Raw genomic sequence first — 19,367 nt, forward strand, 5'->3', positions numbered from 1 at the left:
TGATGCAAACCAGATTTTAATAAAAGTGTATGATAAAAATACTGTGCAAGGCTGTTTTGATTACCCTGTAACTCATGTGTCTGAAATCTGCTAGTCTTTCCCATAATGAAAATGGACTGGGTTTATAAAGATGCATTAGGCAGCCACTTTAAAAATGTTGCTGTTCATTCCGCGTTTTGGCACACACATACAAAAAATGTGCTAAAAATTTTTATCTAATGAAATGTGTACCATTGCTGCAGATCATTATTTAAAGCTAATTTTTCCCATGTGTTATCTATCTTTAACTTATGCTAATCCATTAATTGAATCATAATTTTATTATATATTCTTTGGAGTTAAATGAAGAAATGTAGAAATCTAAGGAGTGAGAATTAAGCATGAGTCTTCAGACTTGCCAGACCTCTTTACCAAACCAACTTGATGGTTCAGCTAAACACCACAGTAGGGACTCTTTCTAGTTATTTATATTTTTTTCTCATTGTAGAAATATTAAGTATTTAGAGAGTTTCTATATCAAATTTATGTTTTCTAATATCAATATTAATTAGGTATAATGGTTGTTTAAGCTTAGCATTTTAAAAGTAAGTATTCTAGGAGAAACTGATTTCTTTCAATTAAAAAAATGTAGAGAATGAGGGCACACTCAGTGAGGGGTCCAACTCCTGGTTTGGGCCTAAGTGGTGGTCTCAAGGTGTTGGGATCAAGCCCTGTGTTGGGCTTTGCACTCAGTGTGGAGTCTGCTAGAGATTCTCTCTCCCTCTCCCCTCTGGCTGCCTCAACATCTGCCCCCTCCTGCTTATGCTCTCTCTCTGTAAAATAAATATATAAAACTTAAAAAAAATGTGGAGTATGTAACGTGCCATTCTAGAATGGAGCAGATGTTTAATGTTTTGATTTGAATGATTCTGGAAATTTACTGTGTTTTAATTTTTTTTTTTCCCTTGATACAGAAAAATGATTAGGATTTGTCATCGAATTTGTGAGTTAAGTGAAAAAAAATTAAAATTCAAAACAATCAACAAACCAAACCAAACTTAAAACCACAACCTATTTAAACCCTCCAATTAGTCTAGAAGTTTTTATAAAATATATAACATCTTCTCAAATTTGATTTTGATATGCAGATAATTTAGAGTTGTTTGTTCTATTTTTCAGTAAAACTGGCTAAAGCTAACTTTAGAATAATGTTCTTCAAGATGAGGTGAAATGTTCGTCAGATCTCAGAATATGCGGTTTGAGTTAGTGTGCCTGGAGGTACAGCACACTCTGCTTCCCGTTTTCCTCTGCTGGAATAACTTCTTTGCTACTTGCAGCTTATTCTCACTACATTTCACGGATGTAATCAGTAGTTAAGTTCATCTCCTTGTCTTCTCGTGCTGTCAGCCTAGAAATAGTCTGTGCAGAGATTTTAAGAAGTCTATGTCCAGAATCTTTCCATCATTAATATGAACCGAGGAGCGAGGAGGCAAAGCTCCCATACAACAGATAAGGCCAAAGCTTTCAGGCCCTGATTGATGGGTGCAGGAGACTATTTAGTTCATAAAGTCCACAAAGCACTGATGGAACTCAATCCAGATTTATGGTTTTTCCCATACAATTGATTGCATATACAAATGTCATCACCATGCCGAGATTTGAAAAAGAGTTGTAACCAAGGACCAATTTAATGATAGAAAGTCTTCACTTTGGTGTCATATTTTCTTCCCTAGGATGTAGGTTTAAAATTCTGAAGAGATTTCGTCCTGATATACAATGTCTGAGTTAAAATATTCCAGTTAACCCACCTGTAAACCTCATCTACTTGTTAATATCCTTTTTACACATTATGGAGTGTTTTTACACACTAAAATACTGCCCTCCCCCAAGCCCCAATTTGTATAATACTTTGTTTCTCTGCAGTGAATTCTTTATCTACTTTTTTTTCCCTATTGAGATATAATTCACTTATTATAAATTTCACCCTTTTAGTATTTATTTCAGTTGTTTTAGTATATTCACAATGTGGTACAACCATCATCTCTATTTTTTTTTAAGATTTTATTTATTTATTTGACAGACAGAGATCACAAGCAGGCAGAGAAGTGGGCAGAAAGAAAGGAAGGGAAACAGTCTCCCTGCTGAGCAGAGAGCCAGATGCTGGCTTGATCCCAGGATCCTGGGATCATGACCTGAGCCGAAGGCAGAGGCTTTAACCCACTGAGCCACCCAGGTGCCCCCATCTCTATCTATTGCCAAAGATTGTCATCATTCCCAAAAGAATATCTTCTTTTGCTCAGTCACTCCTCATTCTCTCCTCCCTCTCAGGCCTAGGCAACCACTACTCTATTTTATATCTCTTTGGATTTCACTATTCTGGACCCTTGGCATCACGGAATCATACAGTATATGGCCTATTAGGTCTTGGCTTCTTTCACTTAGTATAATGTTTTCATATTGTAGCTTGCCTCAGTAAATCATTCCTTTTGTTTACCAATAATATTTTAGTGTATGGATATGCCACATTTTGCTTATTAATTCATTATTTGATGGGCATTTGGTTTGTTTTCACTTTTTTGACGGTTATAAGCTTTCATGCACAAGTTTTTGAGTGATGTTTTCATTTCTTTTGGCTATAATTCTAGGACTAGAATTGCTAGGTCATAAGGTAATTCTGTGTTTGAGGAATTGGCAAACTATTTTCCAAAGGAGCTGTACAGTATACATTCTCACTGGCAACGGATGAGAATTCCAGTTTCTCCACATCCTCGCCAGCATGTTATTGTCTTCTTGATTATAACCATCCTGGTAGGTGTGAAGTTAGATCTCATTGTGCTTTCAATTTTCATTTATCTAATGACTACTGATGTTGAACAACTTTTCCTGTGGTTACTGGCCATTTATATGTCTTCTTTCAAGAAATACCTGTTCATATTATTTGCCCATTTTTGAGTTAGCTTATTTGTCCTTCTGTTATTGAGTTTTAAGTGTTCTTTGGATATTAGACAAACTGTTGTCCTTTTCACTTTCTGGATGGCTTTTTTTTAAGTACAAAAGTTTTTAATTTCGATGAAGTCCAGTTTATCTGTTTTTTTCTTTTGTTGTACTTTTGATATCTAAGAAAGCACTGCTAGTCTATGGTCACAAGGACTTGTTATAAAAGGCTTTTATTTCCCCCAATTGATTGGTCTTGGCAGAGTTATTGAAAAACAGTTGATTATGGACAGAGGAGTTTATTTCCAGATTCTCCATTCTATTCCATTATTTTATATGTCTGTCTTTATGCCAGTACCACACTATCTTGATTACTGTAAATATTGTGAAATTGTGAGTTCTTTAACTCTATTTTATGTTCTTTTTCAAGATTGTTTTGGCTGTTCTGAGTCACTTGCAAATATGTCCTTATGAATTCTAGAATCAGCTTGCTGATTTCTGTCCAAAAAAACCCAATGGGGATTTTGATAGGAATTGATCTCTAGATCAATTTTGGGGGTAGCCATCTCAAAAATATTAAAATTTTCAGTCCATGAGCATGGGACATGCTCATCTTTTCACTTATATGTATTAATTTTCTTTCAATGATGTCTTACAGTTTTTAATCTACCAGTCTTGCACTTTTATTACGTTTGTCCTGTAGTGTTCTATTCTATTTTTTTTTTATTAACATGTAATGTATTATTTGCCCCAGCGGTATAGGTCTGTGAATCATCAGGCTTACACAGTTCACAGCACTCACCATAGCACATACTGTTCTATTCTTTTTTAATTGAAGAGAAATTTACATGACATGTAATTAGCCATTTTAAAGTGTATGATTTAGTGGTAGTGTATTCAGAATGTTATGCCACCACCAGCTCTCTCTAATTTCAAAACCTTTTCATCACCCAATAAAAACATTCTGTACTTATTAAGTAGACACTCTCCACTCCCTGCCTCCCACCCCCTGGTAACCTTTACTCTGCTTTCTGTGGATTTTCATATTCTCAATATATTATACGTGTTATATATAAAAAGAATTCTGTGTCTGACTTCTTTCACTTAGTGTAATGGTTTCAAGTTCATCCAAGTTGTAGCATATATCAGTAGCTCATTCCTTTTTGATTGACTACTTTTCCATTGTACATTCATATGCTATGATTTGTTTGGCCATTTATCTGTTGATGGATATTTGTATGGACATTTGTACTTTTTCCTGTATTACTAATACTATTGTGAGCATTCTTATACAGTTTTCTGTGTGGTACTGTCTTCTCTTTGGTGTACACTCAGGAGTTGAATTGCTGGGTCATATGGTAATTCTATGTTTAGCATTTTGAGGAATGGAGAGTTATTTTCTGAAGTACCTGTGCCATTTTACATTCCCACTAGCAACATATGGCAATGATTATTTCTGAACATACATGCCAACTTGTTATTTTCTGTTTTCTTGATTATGAAGTGGTATCTTATTGTGGTTTTGATTATATTTCTCAGGTGACCAGTGATGTAGCTTATGTGGCTATTGGCTATTTGCATATCTTTTAAGAAATAGTTATTCAGATCCTTTGCTTATGTAAATATATTGGGATGTCTTTTTGTTATTTATATATTTTTAAAATATTATGTCCATTTATTATATTATCATTATTATTATTATCTTGAGAATTTTTTAAAGATTATATTCATTTATTTGAGAGAAAGAGGGTGCACATGGAGGAGGGTGAGGGGCAAAGGGAAAAGGAGAGAGACTCTCAAGGAGAGAGTCTCAAGCAGACTGCATGTTGAGCATGGAGCCTGACATGGAGCCATCCAGAGACCCTGAGATCAGGACCAGAGCTGAAACTGAGAGCCAGACTTCCAATCAACTGTGCCACCTAGTCACCCCTGTGACAGTATTCTGGATATGAAACCCATATTCTATAAATGATTTGCAAATGTTTTCTCCTTTTCTATCAATTGTACTTTCACATTCTTGATAATGTTTTTGGCTATAAAATAGTTTTTAATTTTGATGGTCCAGCTTATCTGTTTTTTCGTTTGTTCCTTGTTCTTTGATATTAAATCTAAGAATCCATTGCCAAATCCAAGGTCATGAGGGTTTACCCCTATGTCTTTTCTATGGATATTATAGTTTTATCTTTTATATTTGAGTTGTTGATCCATAATGATTTAATTTTTGTATATGAAGTGAGGTAGTGGTTCAACTTCATTCTTTTGCATTTGGTTATCCAGTTAGCCAGTACCATTTGTTAAAGAAACTATTTCCCTATCACATGGTATTGGCACCATAGTTGAAAAGCAGTTGGACCTAGATGTTTAGGTTCATTTCTGGGCTCTTCATTCTATTCCATTACCTATCCTTAAGCCAATATTATTATTATTATTATTATTTTTTAGAAAAATGCAAGTTCACAGAAAAGTTGATAGGAAGGCACAGAGATACTTTTTATACTCCTGCCTTCACACATGCATGGGCGACCTCCAGAATCACCATTGCTCATCACAGTGTATATTTGTTAGAATTAATGAACCCACATTGACACATCATTATCACCTGAAAGTATTTATTTAGGATTCACTTGTGGTGTTGTGCATTCTATGGCGAGTTTGGACAAATGCATAATGACTAGCTATCATTTAGGTATCATACAGAATATTTTCATTGCCCTGAAAATCCTCTGTGTTTTACTTAGTCATCTCTCTCTCACCCCCCAAACCCTTGGTAACTACTGATCTTTTTACTGTCTTTATTTTTTTGCCTTTTCCAGAATATCATGTAGTTGAGGCCATACTGTAGGTAGCCTTTTCAGACTGGCTTCTTTCACTTCGGAATATGCATTTAATGTTCCTCCATGTCTCCTCAGGATAGCTCACTTCTTTTTAGTGCTGAATAATATTCCATTATCTGGGTATATCTCAGATTATTTATCAATTCATCTACTGAAATTTATCTTGGTTGTTTCGAAGTTTGAGCAATTATGAATAAATCTGCTATACACATCCATGTGCAGATTTTTGTGTGGGCATGTTTTAAGCTCCTTGGATAAATGGCAAAGAATGATATTGCTGAATAGTATGGTAAGAGGATGTTTAGTTTCATAAGAACCTGTTAAACTGTCTTCCAAAATGATTGTAACACTGCATTTACACCAGCATCATGTGGGAATTCCTGTTACTCTATATCCTCACCAGCATTTAGTGTTTCAAGGTTTTGGATTTTAGCCATTTGAATAGGTGTGTAGTAGTATCTTGTTTTTAATTTGTATTTCTTTGATGACATATGAGATGGAGCATCTTTTCATGTGGATATTTATCATCTGTAAGTCTCCTTTGGTGAGCTCTCTGTAAAGGTCTTTAGCCCATTTTTTAGTCAGGTGGTTTGTTTTCTTATTGTTGAGTTTTAGGACTTCTTTGTATATCTTGAACCTGTTTTTTATCATAAATGTGTCTTTTGAAATATTTTCACCCAGTCCATGACTTGTCTTTTCATTCCCTTGACAGAGTCTTTAGCAGAGCTGAAAATTTTAATTTTAATGAAGTCTATCTTATCAATTATTTTTTTCATGGATTGTGTCTTTGGTGTCATATTAAAAAATCAAGACCAAACCCGAGGTCATCTAGGTTTTCTTCTATGTTATCTTGTAGGAGTTTTATTGTGTCACATTTCATATTTACATCTGTGATTCATTTTGAGTTAACTATTATGAAGGGCTTTATATCTGTGTCTAGAATTTCTTATTTTTTTTTTGCATGTGGATGTCCAGTTGTTCCAGCATCATTTGTTGAAAAGACTGTCTTTGCTCCATTGAATTGCCTTTGCTCCTTTATCAAAGATCAGTTGACTGTACTTATGTTAGTCTATTTCTGGGCTCTCCGTTCTGTTCCACTGAGCTCTTTGTCTATTCTTTTGCCAATACTATGATGGCTTGATTAGATACAAGCTTGATTATATCCAAGTATACCAGTTGTATAATAAGTCTTAAAGTTATATAATTTTGGTCCTTCAGTTTTGTTCTTCTTCAATATTGTGTGGCTATTCTGAGTCTTTTCCCTCTCCATATAAACCTTGAAATACCTGTTAGTATTCACAAAATAACTTGCTGGGATTTTTGCTGGGCTTGTTTTGAATATATAGATCAGGTTGAGAACTGCCATGTTGACAATTTTGAGTCTTTCTATCCATGAACATGGAATATGGCCCTATTTAGTTAGTTCTTTGATTTATTTCACACATATTTATAGCTTTCCTCATTAGATTTGTACATAGTTTGTTATATTTTATACCTATTTCATTATTTTGGGTGCTAATGTAAATGGTATTTTTTAAAATTTCAAATTTCATTTAATCATTGCTGATACACAGAAGAGCAATTGGCTTTTACCTATTTATCTTATATCCTGCAACCTTGGCTTTCTGTTCCTAGAGAAATGACTTGGGATTTTGATAAGTTGCATTGAATATAGAGTGCTTTAAGGAGTATTGCCATCTCAGTAGTATTAGGTTTTCTAATCCATGAACATGAGATGTCTTTTTACTTTTTAAGGTCTTTTTTTTTTTTAAGATTTCATTTATTTGAGAGAAAAAGAGAGAAAGGGGAAGAGTGGGGTGAGATGCCGAGGGAGAAGTAAGCTCTCTGCTGAGCAGGGAGACCAATGCAGGGCTTAAACACAGAACTCTAGGTTCATGATCTGAGCTGATGGCAGACACTTAGCCAACTGAGCCACTCAGCCCACTTTTTAAAGTCTTTAATTTACATCAGTGGTGTGTTTTATTTTTCAGTGTATAAGTCTTTTTTTTACATCCTTGGTTGAACTTACTCCTAGGTATTTTATTATTTTAGAATGTATTGTAAATGAAATTATTTATCTCCCTTTGGAATTATTTATTCCTGGAATAGAAAAACACAGCTAATTTTATATCCTGCAACTTAATTAATTTATTAGCTCTACTAGTTGTTGTTTTAATGTATGGATTCTATTGGATTTTTTTTTACATAGAATTAAAAGGACAAAGTTCCAAAAGATTAAAATTTCCAATTTGAATGCCTTTAATTTTGTTTCTTGCCTCGTTTTTCTGTCTAGGACTTCTAGTACATTATTGAATATAATGGTGAAAGTGGAATTCTTGTTTTTTCATAATCTTGGGACAGAAAAATCTGTCTCTTACCATTATGCATGCTGTTATCTGTAGATTTTTAATAAATGCCCTGTATCATGTTAAGAAATTTCCCTTTACTCTTAGTTTTGAGTGTTTTTATCATGAAAGGATATTGGATTTTGTCTGATTTTTTTTTTGTATCTAATAAAACATTTATGTGGGAATTCCCCACCCCACCCCCATGGTTTCAGGGTGTATAGTTCTTTAAATGTACTGTTGAATTCAGTTTGGTACATTTTGCAGAGGATTTTTGTATTAATATTCAGAAGGAGTATTGGTATTTAGTTTTCTTGTCATGTCTTTTCCTTTTTTTCATTTTTATGCTATTGTAAATGGAATTGTTTTCTTAATTTCATCTTTAGATTATTCATCGCCGTTGTGTGGAAATAGAGTTGATTTTTGTACAATGACCTTATATTCTGAACCTTGCTGGATTTATCAGTTCTAATAGTCTGTGTGTATATATTCCTTAGGATTTTCTATATGCAAAATTATGTCATCTCTAAGTAGTGAAACTCTTACTTCTTCCTGTCCATTTTGGATGGCTTTTATTGCTTCCTTAAATCCTCTGGTTTTTAAATAGTAGTGGCAAGACCAGACATCCTTTTCTCATTCCTAATATTGGGGAAATACTCAGTCTTTCCACATAAATTGAGGTATTTGCTGCTGGTTTTTTTAATAGATGCTCTTCATCAGATTGAGGAAGTTCCTTTCTGTTCCTGGCTTGTTTTATTCTGAAAGATTAGTTCTTTATTCTGTTAATATGGTGTTATTATATTTATTGCTTTTTATATACTGACATAGTCTTGTATTCCTTTATTTATATACAGACACAGTCTTGTATTCCATGTACCTACCCTTTTAAAATGTTTTTTTTAAAGATTTTATTTATTAATTTGACAGACAAATATCACAAGTAGGCAGAGAGGCAGGCAGAGAGAGGAGGAAGCAGGCTCCCCGCCAAGCAGAGAGCCCCATGCAGGGCTCAATCCTGGGACCCTGGGGCCATGACCTGAGCTGAAAGCAGAAGCTTTAACCCACTGAGCCACCCAGGTGCCCCTAAGATGTTTTTTATTTCTAATGGTATATCTAAGGTTGCTGAGAGTGCTAAGGAAAAACCGGATATACACAATAAGTCAGATGCTTGGTTATTTAAAATATTCATCTACAGAATGATTTCTTATTTTTAGGAGGGACTCAACTGTGTCATAAAGGAGTTTCTTCTTATGGTGTTGGAGGGAACTGACCCTTCATGGTCACAGGACCACACCGGACCACAAGAAGCTTCCCATTTGATGTAGTGACATGTAAAATAAAATTTCAAGTAGAACAGCCATTTAATCAAAGTATGAGCAAGAGAGTGGAGTTTAATGAAAATATATGCAGAGGAAAAGTGAGCAAACATTGGGTGAAGACAGTTAAAGCTTAGCTGTAAATGAAATTGCTTAAAGCTTGTGATGAGTTATGATTATGCTAGCCTGTAGGTTGTGAAAACACAAGTGCCCAAAGATCTCAAGTCCCTATTAAGAGAGGAGAGGTTTGAAACAATGGATAGTAGAAGGGGCCCTGAGGAAGGATGATAGAATGCTGTGTACTCAGTCCACAAGAGGGAATTTGGACATAAGATTTTTAAAAGACCCACCAACCAACCCACATGGTCTTCACATATTCCCTCTGCTGTGACTAGGCTGGAAATAGGATGCCAGAAATATACGTAATACATTAGATGTCATATATATTTTATATTTTTTAAATATGTATTTTTAGAGTTTGAACATAGTAAAAAGAAATTAATATTGTCTCTACGAATGATTTGTTTCTGTTAGTAATTTAACACCACAACTTGTTAGCTGTAGTTATTTTACTTTAAGTGAATTTATATTTTAAGCATCATTTATGGCTATAGAATTTTACATAAAATTTTATTTTATGGTGGTAATTACATTGTTGTCAGAAGAAAGTGTATTTGCTGTATTGGTTATAGCTTCTACGTGTGTGTGTAATTGCACTTCTGAGAACAATTAGGGTGCTTGAAAGTAGAACAGTGTTTGCTGATCTGTATAGTTGCCCCTAGTGTATAATCAGATTCTCATAGATTCCAGATAAAAGAGACTTTTCAGAGAGAGAGATAGAGAAAAAAAGGTCAGTTTTCAAAATGTGCGAAGTATAAAACGTAAAGGTGCTTTTCACTGATATAAATTTAATACAAGGTGTTACATATTCAGTGTCTTTCTACAAAGGACTGAAAAAGTATGGGCTTCTATTCCTTCAGAAGTAGCAGTCTGCTGAAATTTTAGCTGAAGTTAGGAAATGACAAAAGGTTGTTAGGCAGACCCTTTGGTGTTTGAAGGAGAGAAGCTCCTTTCCAGAAGGTTTGCTGGGTCTCGTAGTGAGCTCTTTGAGCTTCACTTGGTTATGAGCCGGCTATGTTCTGTGAAGAGTCACTTCCTTATAATAGGGGGACAAGTCTCATCTCGTGTTGAAGTACAATCCCCTAGTAGCATAGTTTTAGGTGGCTCATGGTATAGCCAAGTCTGTACAGTTAAAATTAGAGCTGTCTATTAAAGAATATTAACTGGATTATCAGGGAAAAGTTATATTTTTTGCTTTTTCAGTTCCTTTGAATGGTATGGCTGAAGTAACTCTGATTGCTTTGTAGTATATGAAATTCCCAGTACTCTGCATTGCTTGGTGTGGCTTATTAACCAGTCAGAACAGTATTGTGAAGATTGTTTTCTCAACAGTGGGATTACTTGTATGAAAATCTGTGGTGCAGTTCGCAACAGGAGCCTCCATGCCATCCAGCCTCCTGCTCAGTGTGGGCGGGTGGACAGGAAGCCCTGCAGGAAGGTGATGGTTGTGTGGGCCTCTCTGACTGACAGCAGGACCATGTCCCCCAGGAAGGATGACAGCCCTGCATAGAGTGCCCTTCCAACTGCAGACCGCTGTTCCCATTTGAAGCATACTCTGAACCCAAACTCAGATTCAATTCAGCAAACATCTCCAGAGTGACTTCTGCGCTCCTAGAAGGGGGGCAACCAAATAAGTATAAAACATGATAAAGGAAGGGTTCTGTCTATTTCTATAACACACTATTGAGATGGAATTCACACACTATACAACTCATCCATTTATTATGTACAATTTGGTGATTTTAAACATATTTACAGAGTTGTGTGGCCATCACTGCATTCAATTCTTCAAAAAGAAATTCTGAACCATTTTGCATTTAGGCCCCAACCTTCATTCCCTTCTACCCTCTGTCTTTATAGCTGTGCCTATTCTGAATAGTTCATGTAAGCAGAATTCTATAACGCAGCCTTTCAGGTCTGGCTTCTTCACTTAGCATAATGATGTTAGAGTTCATCATGTTGTAATATGGATTGGCACGTCACTCCTTTTAATTCCAAATATTATTTTGTTGTATAGATAATCCACAATTTGTGTATCCATTTATCCGTTAATGGGTATTTGGGTTGTTACCACATTTTGGTTATTTTGAATAATACTGCTGTGAACATTTGTGTGAGAGCTTTTGCAAAAATGGTTCCAATTCTCTTGGGTATATACTTAGGAGTGGAGTTGCTGGGTTGTTTAGCAATTCTACATTTAACTTACTGAGTAATTGCCAGACTCTTTACCATAATTTTAATTCCCACGGGTAGTGAGTGAGGGCTCCAGTTTCTCTCTATCCTCGCTACACTCGCTGTCTGTGTTCTTGTCCATCACCATCACATGAAGTGTGAAGTGGAATCTTATTTTTGAATCTCATTTTTCTTGACTGCCCAGTATGACTTCACAATTTACCTGTTTTCATGGCAATTTTGTGAAGAGTTTGTCAGTTGTTTCAATTTCATAGTGGAAGCCCTGAGGTTCAGCGAGGTCAGATAACTGGCCCTAGACATTTCATGTGATGTGAAGGGGATTAGGTGGCAGGCTCTGTGAGTAGATTTCCTTTACCTTTTCCTTTTCTCTGTGCTGCTTATAGTCCTATACATGGGCTTCTGACCATAATGAAAGGAACATTTTCAATAGACCATTGGAAACATAGGAGAGGGACATGTAAGCTCCAACTCTGCATGTGGACATCTTCCTTTGGAAGCAGTGTTGGCATTCAGTTTTTGAAAGATGGGCAGACATTCACCTGAGAAGTGGAGTGGAAGGGAATGTTAGGTAGAAGGAATTATATGCACGTCTTTAAAAGAGAAGTTCCCAGGGGTGCCTGGGTGGCTCAGTGGGTTAAAGCCTCTGCCTTTGGCTCAGATTATGATCCCAGGGTCCTGGGATCAAGCCCTGGTTGGGCTCTCTGCTCAGCGGGGAGCCTGTTTCCTCCTCTCTCTCTGCCTCCCTCTGCCTACTTGTGATCTCTGTCAAATAGATAAATAAAATCTTTTTAAAAAAAAAGTTCCTGGGATTCTTGGGTGGCTCAGTTGGTTAAGTGGCTGCCTTTGGCTCAGGTCATGATCCCAGTATCCTGGGATCGAGTCCCACATCGGGCTCCTTGCTCAGCAGGTAGCCCGCTTCTCCCTCTGCCTCTGCCTACCACTCTGTCTGCTTGTGCTCACTCTTGCTCCTTTCTCTCTCTGACAAATAAGTAAATAAAATCTTAAAAAAAAGAATTCCTGTAAACTTCATATTATGGGCATATGAGTAATGTGCTGGGCTGCAGGATAAGGAAGAGGGGGCAGGAGGTGAGAAGCGATTTAGAATGTTAGGCTCAGAATGAATTGGCCTTGTAAATGTTTCTATTTTGTTTAAAGTTGGAAATAATTTTAGACATTCAGAAGTCACAGTAACAAAACTAAACTCCCTTCCCAACCATTTGAGATTAAGTTGCCGAAATGAAAGTTTTACATCACCTGGTTATATCCTCTGTGAAGCAGGCATGCACAGATTTCATCAGGATCACCTGTGTTTACCTGTCCTCTCTAGTGTTCTTTAATTTGCAACAGTTCTTCATCTTTCCTTGAGTTTTATGAACTTGACACTTTTGAAGAGTACAGGCCAGTTTTTTGGTTTTTTTTGTTGTTGTTGTTGTTTTTGTTTTTTTATCACAAGCTTCTCACTTTGGGTGTATCTGCTGTTTCCTCAGGAGTAGACAGATTATGCCCTGGGGAGGAATATCCCAGAAGCAATGCATCTGCCCAGGTGGTGCTGTCCTTTCCCTGTTATTGTTAACTTTGATCTTTTGATTGAAATGGTGTGTGCCATTTCACCACTGCAAAATTACTTTTTCCTTTTTGATTAATACATACTTGGAAGTGATTTTGATATTGTAATTATTCTATTTCTCACCTTTCACTCACTAGTTTTTAGCATCTTTTGATGTTTATTGGATAAATTAGTAATTATTATGATGTTTGCCAAAAGGTAATTTTCTAACTACATTATTTCCTCTACATTTATTAGCTGACTTATGCTATCCTGTGACTTATTTGTTTATTCAGTTTTTTATATATAGTAACTGGAGTTGTGGATTCCTATTTTATTCATTGTGTTTTAATCTCTTACTATCATTATACAGGACCCTGGTCGGGGAAGGTGGGATAAAAGGACAGTGAGCAGAGTTTTCTTGGTCCTGAGGAACTGACAGTTTACTGAATTTATAAATAACTCTTATAGATGATAGCCAGGAGATTAGTTTAAAAAAAAAGTAGCATTTTTTTTCCTTATAAATATCATGCTCTAGAGTAAATACATTTTAATGTGATATTAAAAAGACACTCAAAGCAGAAAAAATAAACTTGCATATATTACTAATCATGGGATAGTTTTCTGGGGCCATCTGATAGTGTGTCATTTTACGTTATAGTATCTATGCCTCCGGGAGACATTCTCCTACCAGAGGTCCCGTAAGACAATGCCATGGTTCCTTCAAAAGGGTAATCCTGCCACTGCAGCATATTATATCATGTGCCTCTCTTCTTTAACTTGATTGCAAATCATATCATCATTTCCTCAAGGCTTTTCATGGAAAGCGAAATCTCTACACAATTCTACAGAAACGCTGTAAAGGGATAGTATTCTCTCTTCCGTAAAGAGTGTTGAGTCAGTGCTGTTCTCCTTATGAATCTAAGTTTATTTTACCACTGAATCCTTATACATAAGCACCAGTGAAGTAAAGCAGAGAACTTAGTATAAGTCAAACTTACTTAAAATAAGTGTTAGTTACATTTTTCTTTTCATAAAAGTGCAGGAAAAGAATCAAATATAAAATGTAGTAATGAATAAATTAAAATATTAATCTCACTACTCTATAGAGCTTAACCATTATTATTCTGTTATTTTATTTTTTCAATCAGCTTGTGTTTTTATTTGACTATATATTTAATTTAAAAATTAAAATTATAATCTTATTGTTCATACTACTTTTGTAGCCATTTTTCCCCCTTTTACTTGAAAATATAATTTGGACATACTTACTCTTCTTTAAATAGCCTTTGAAAACCTGACTATTAATGACTGCATAATTATCTATTATAATAGATAACACAGTTTATTTTTTTTTTCTTTTGCATCAAATATCAAATTTTTCTAATTCTTAAATAACAATGGAAGACATCCTTTTAAAAATAGCTTTGTAGGGATGCCTGGGTGGCTCAGTTGGTTGGACGACTGCGTTCGGCTCAGGTCATGATCCCGGAGTCCCGGGATCGAGTCCCACATCGGGCTCCCAGCTCCATGGGGAGTCTGCTTCGCTCTCTGACCTTCTCCTCGCTCATGCTCTCTCTCACTGTCTCTCTCTCAAATAAATAAATAAAATCTTTAAAAAAAATAGCTTTGTATATTTGTTATTACTTTCTTGTTATTGTAGTGGAATTAATGGATTACAGAGGATAGAAACAATTTTTAAGCATTTGATAAATACTTCCAGATTACCCTCTAGAAAGTTTTTTCCTTCCAGCAATAATATTAGAAAATTCAGACATGAAAAAGAAAAAAATGGAACAAGACCCCAGATCTCTCAAAATATAGACACAAATTTTCTTTGAATGTTGTATTAGCAAGAATTATTTTGTTTTGTTCACTATTTATCCAAACATAAAATAGGCAGTAAATCACATTTAAAAATATTTAAAATAGGCTGCGCCTCTCTGAGCGGAACATGAAGGTCCTCTTTGCCGCCGCCCTCATCGTGGGGTCCGTCTTCTTCCTGCTGTTGCCAGGTCCCTCCACGGCCGACGAGAAGAAGAAGGGGCCCAAAGTCACCATCAAGTACTTTGATCTGCGAATTGGAGATGAAGACATAGGCCGGGTAGTCATTGGTCTCTTTGGAAAGACTGTTCCAAAAACAGTGGATAATTTTGTGGCCTTAGCCATGGGAGAGAAAGGATTTGGCTACAAAAACAGCAAATTCCATCGTGTGATCAAGGACTTCATGATCCAGGGTGGAGACTTTACCCGGGGAGATGGCACTGGAGGAAAGAGCATCTATGGTGAACGCTTCCCTGATGAGAACTTCAAGCTGAAACACTACGGGCCTGGCTGGGTGAGCATGGCCAATGCAGGCAAAGACACCAATGGCTCCCAGTTCTTTATCACGACGGTGAAGACAGCCTGGCTAGATGGCAAGCACGTGGAAGGCATGGAGGTAGTACGGAAGGTGGAGAGCACCAAGACCGACAGTCGGGACAAGCCCCTGAAGGATGAGACGATTGCAGACTGTGGCAAGATCGAGGTGGAGAAGCCCTTTGCCATCGCCAAGGAGTAGGGCCCCCGGGACCTCTTCCCTTTGAGCCACCATCTGTGCAGCCCTGTTGCCTTCCCCTGGGTGGAGACCAGCTACCGCAGGGTTTCGTGCTGCTCTGGCCCCAGTGCCGGCCTCTGACAGAGTGGACCCCTCCCCGCACATTCCGCAGGCCTACCTACCGGCCTGGTTTTGTAACAAAGTCCTACCAATGCTGACCAATTAAAAATATATATATATTTAAAATAACATAACTCATACACAGGTTGAATCAGTAATCAGAAATCTCCCAACAAAGAAAAGCCTTGGACTTGATGTCTTTGCTAGTGAATTCTACCAAACATTTAAAGAATAACTAATGCCAGTCCTTCTCAAACTTTTCCAAAAAACTGAAGAGGCAGGAATACTTCCTAACTCATTTTATGAGCCTCGTATTACCTTGTTACAGCCAGAAAGAGACACTAAAAGAAGACTACAGACCAGAATCCCGTTTGAGCCCTGAAGCAAATATGCTCAGCAAAGCACTAAAAGACTGAATCCAACATCATATTAAGAGGATTATATGCCATGACCAAGTGGGACTGACTTCTGGAATGCAAGGATGATTCATCATATGAAACTTGATCAATGTAATAATACCAAATTAACAAAATGAAAGACAGAAGCTTGAAATAATCATCACAATTGATGAAAAATCACATGACAAGATTCAATACACTTTTATGGGAAAAAACAAAACAAAACAACATTTAATAGTTTAGGAACAGAAGGAAACAAACAATATAATAAAAGCCATATATGAAAAACCCACAGGAAATATTATAGTCAGTAGTGGAAGACTGGAAGTTTTTCTTCTAAGATCAGGAAAAAAGCAAAGATGCCTGATTTTGCCTCTTTAACATAGTACTGAAAAACTTAGAATAATTGGCAAGAAAAAATAATAAAAGGCATTTGGATTGGAAGGAAAGAAAGAATCTCTGTTCCTGATATGATAATATGATCTTATATGTAGAAAACCCTAACACACACACACACACACACACACACACACACCCCTCTTAGAAATAATAAATGAATTCAAAGTAACAGTATGCAAAATCAAGACTCAAAAATCAGTTACATTTATACACACTAACAATAAGCAATCTGAAAAGTATTTTTTTATCTTTATTTATTTATTTATTTATTTTTAATTTTTTATTTTTTATAAACATATATTTTTATCCCCAGGGGTACAGGTCTGTGAATCACCAGGATTACACACTTCACAGGACTCACCAAAGCACATACCCTCTCCAATGTCCATAATCCCACCCCCTTCTCCCAAACCCCCTCCCCCCAGCAACCCTCAGTTTGTTTTGTGAGATTAAGAGTCACTTATGGTTTGTCTCCCTCCCAATCCCATCTTGTTTCATTTATTCTTCTCCTACCCACTTAAACCCCCATGTTGCATCACCACTTCCTCATATCAGGGAGATCATATGATAGTTGTCTTTCTCTGCTTGACTTATTTCGCTAAGCATGATATGCTCTAGTTCCATCCATGTTGTCGCAAATGGCAAGATTTCATTTCTTTTGATGGCTGCATAATATTCCATTGTGTATATATACCACATCTTCTTGATCCATTCATCTGTTGATGGACATCTAGGTTCTTTCCATGGTTTGGCTATTGTGGACATTGCTGCTATAAACATTCGGGTGCACGTGCCCCTTTGGATCACTACGTTTGTATCTTTAGGGTAAATACCCAATAGTGCAATTGCTGGGTCATAGGGCAGTTCTATTTTCAACATTTTGAGGAACCTCCATGCTGTTTTCCAGAGTGGCTGCACCAGCTTGCATTCCCACCAACAGTGTAGGAGGGTTCACCTTTCTCCGCATCCTCGCCAGCATCTGTCATTTCCTGACTTGTTGATTTTAGCCATTCTGACTGGTGTGAGGTGATATCGCATTGTGGTTTTGATTTGTATTTCCCTGATGCCGAGTGATATGGAGCACTTTTCCATGTGTCTGTTGGCCATCTGGATGTCTTCTTTGCAGAAATGTCTGTTCATGTCCTCTGCCCATTTCTTGATTGGATTATTTGCTCTTTGGGTGTTGAGTTTGCTAAGTTCTTTATAGATTCTGGACACTAGTCCTTTATTTGATATGTCGTTTGCAAATATCTTCTCCCATTCTGTCAGTTGTCTTTTGATTTTGTTAACTGTTTCCTTTGCTATGCAAAAGCTTTTGATCTTGATGAAATGCCAATAGTTCATTTTTGCCCTTACTTCCCTTGCCTTTGGCATTGTTCCTAGGAAGATGTTGCTGCGGCTGAGGTCAAAGAGGTTGCTGCCTTTGTTCTCCTCAAGGATTTTGATGGATTCCTTTCGCACATTGAGGTCCTTCATCCATTTTGAGTCTATTTTTGTGTGTGGTGTAAGGAAATGGTCCAATTTCATTTTTCTGCATGTGACTGTCCATTTTTTTCAGCACCATTTATTGAAGAGGCTGTCTTTTTTCCATTGGACATTCTTTCCTGCTTTGTTGTAGACTTGAAGGTCTATTTATGGGCTCTCTATTCTGTTCCATTGATCTATGTGTCTGTTTTTGTGCCAGTAACATGCTGTCTCGATGATAACAGCTTTGTAATAGAGCTTGAAGTCCGGAATTGTGATGCCACCAACGTTGGCTTTCTTTTTCAATATCCCTTTGGCTATTCGAGGTCTTTTCTGGTTCCATATAAATTTTAGAATTATTTGTTCCATTTCTTTGAAAAAGATGGATGGTACTTTGATAGGAATTGCATTAAATGTGTAGATTGCTTTAGGTAGCATAGACATTTTCACAATATTTATTCTTCCAATCCAGGAGCATAGAACATTTTTCTATTTCTTTGTATCTTCCTCAATTTCTTTCATGAGTACTTTATAGTTTTTTGAGTATAGATTCTGTGCCTCTTTGGTTAGGTTTATTCCTAGGTATCTTATGGTTTTGGGTGCAATTGTAATTGGGATGGACTCCTTAATTTCTCTTTCTTCTGTCTTGCTGTTGGTGTAGAGAAATGCAACTGATTTCTGTGCATTGATTTTATATCCTGACACTTTACTGAATTCCTGTATAAGTTCTAGCAGTTTTGGAGTGGAGTCTTTTGGGTTTTCCACATATAGTATCATATCATCTGTGAAGAGTGATAATTTGACTTCTTCTTTGCCGATTTGGATGCCTTTAATTTCCTTTTGTAGTCTGATTGCTGAGGCTAGGACCTCTAGTACTATGTTGAATAGCAGTGGTGATAATGGACATCCATGCCGTGTTCCTGACCTTAGCGGAAAAGCTTTCAGTTTTTCTCCATTGAGAATGATATTTGCGGTGGGTTTTTCATAGATGGCTTTGATGATATTGAGGTATGTGCCCTCTATCCCTACACTTTGAAGAGTTTTGATCAGGAAGGGATGCTGTACTTTGTCAAATGCTTTTTCAGCATCTATTGAGAGTATCATATGGTTCTTGTTCTTTCTTTTATTGATGTGTTGTATCATATTGACTGATTTGCGGATGTTGAACCAACCTTGCAGCCCT

The 19,367-nt window shown here is 36.6% G+C and overlaps 2 protein-coding genes across 6 annotated transcripts in view; both read left to right on the top strand.

Moving 5' to 3' along the window:
• The window catches only part of L3MBTL4 (L3MBTL histone methyl-lysine binding protein 4), a 437,886-nt gene that overhangs the window by 163,583 nt on the left and 254,936 nt on the right, over window positions 1-19,367 (top strand). The window lies entirely within an intron of this gene.
• On the top strand, window positions 15,173-16,032 carry LOC123387621 (peptidyl-prolyl cis-trans isomerase B-like). Its single transcript, XM_045065388.1, has one exon. It carries the CDS (start codon window positions 15,222-15,224, stop codon window positions 15,825-15,827), a length of 606 nt encoding a protein of 201 aa, XP_044921323.1. The 5' UTR covers window positions 15,173-15,221; the 3' UTR covers window positions 15,828-16,032.

This window comes from Mustela putorius, unplaced genomic scaffold, assembly GCF_011764305.1.
Source record: "Mustela putorius furo isolate JIRA1106 unplaced genomic scaffold, ASM1176430v1.1 tig00003858_pilon_pilon_pilon, whole genome shotgun sequence".
NCBI classification, from domain to species: Eukaryota; Metazoa; Chordata; class Mammalia; order Carnivora; family Mustelidae; genus Mustela; species Mustela putorius.

What these genes read in the sequence shown, in the direction of transcription:
- LOC123387621 (XM_045065388.1), top strand. Translation starts at nt 15,222, where the DNA reads ATGAAGGTCCTCTTTGCCGCCGCCCTCATCGTGGGGTCCGTCTTCTTC.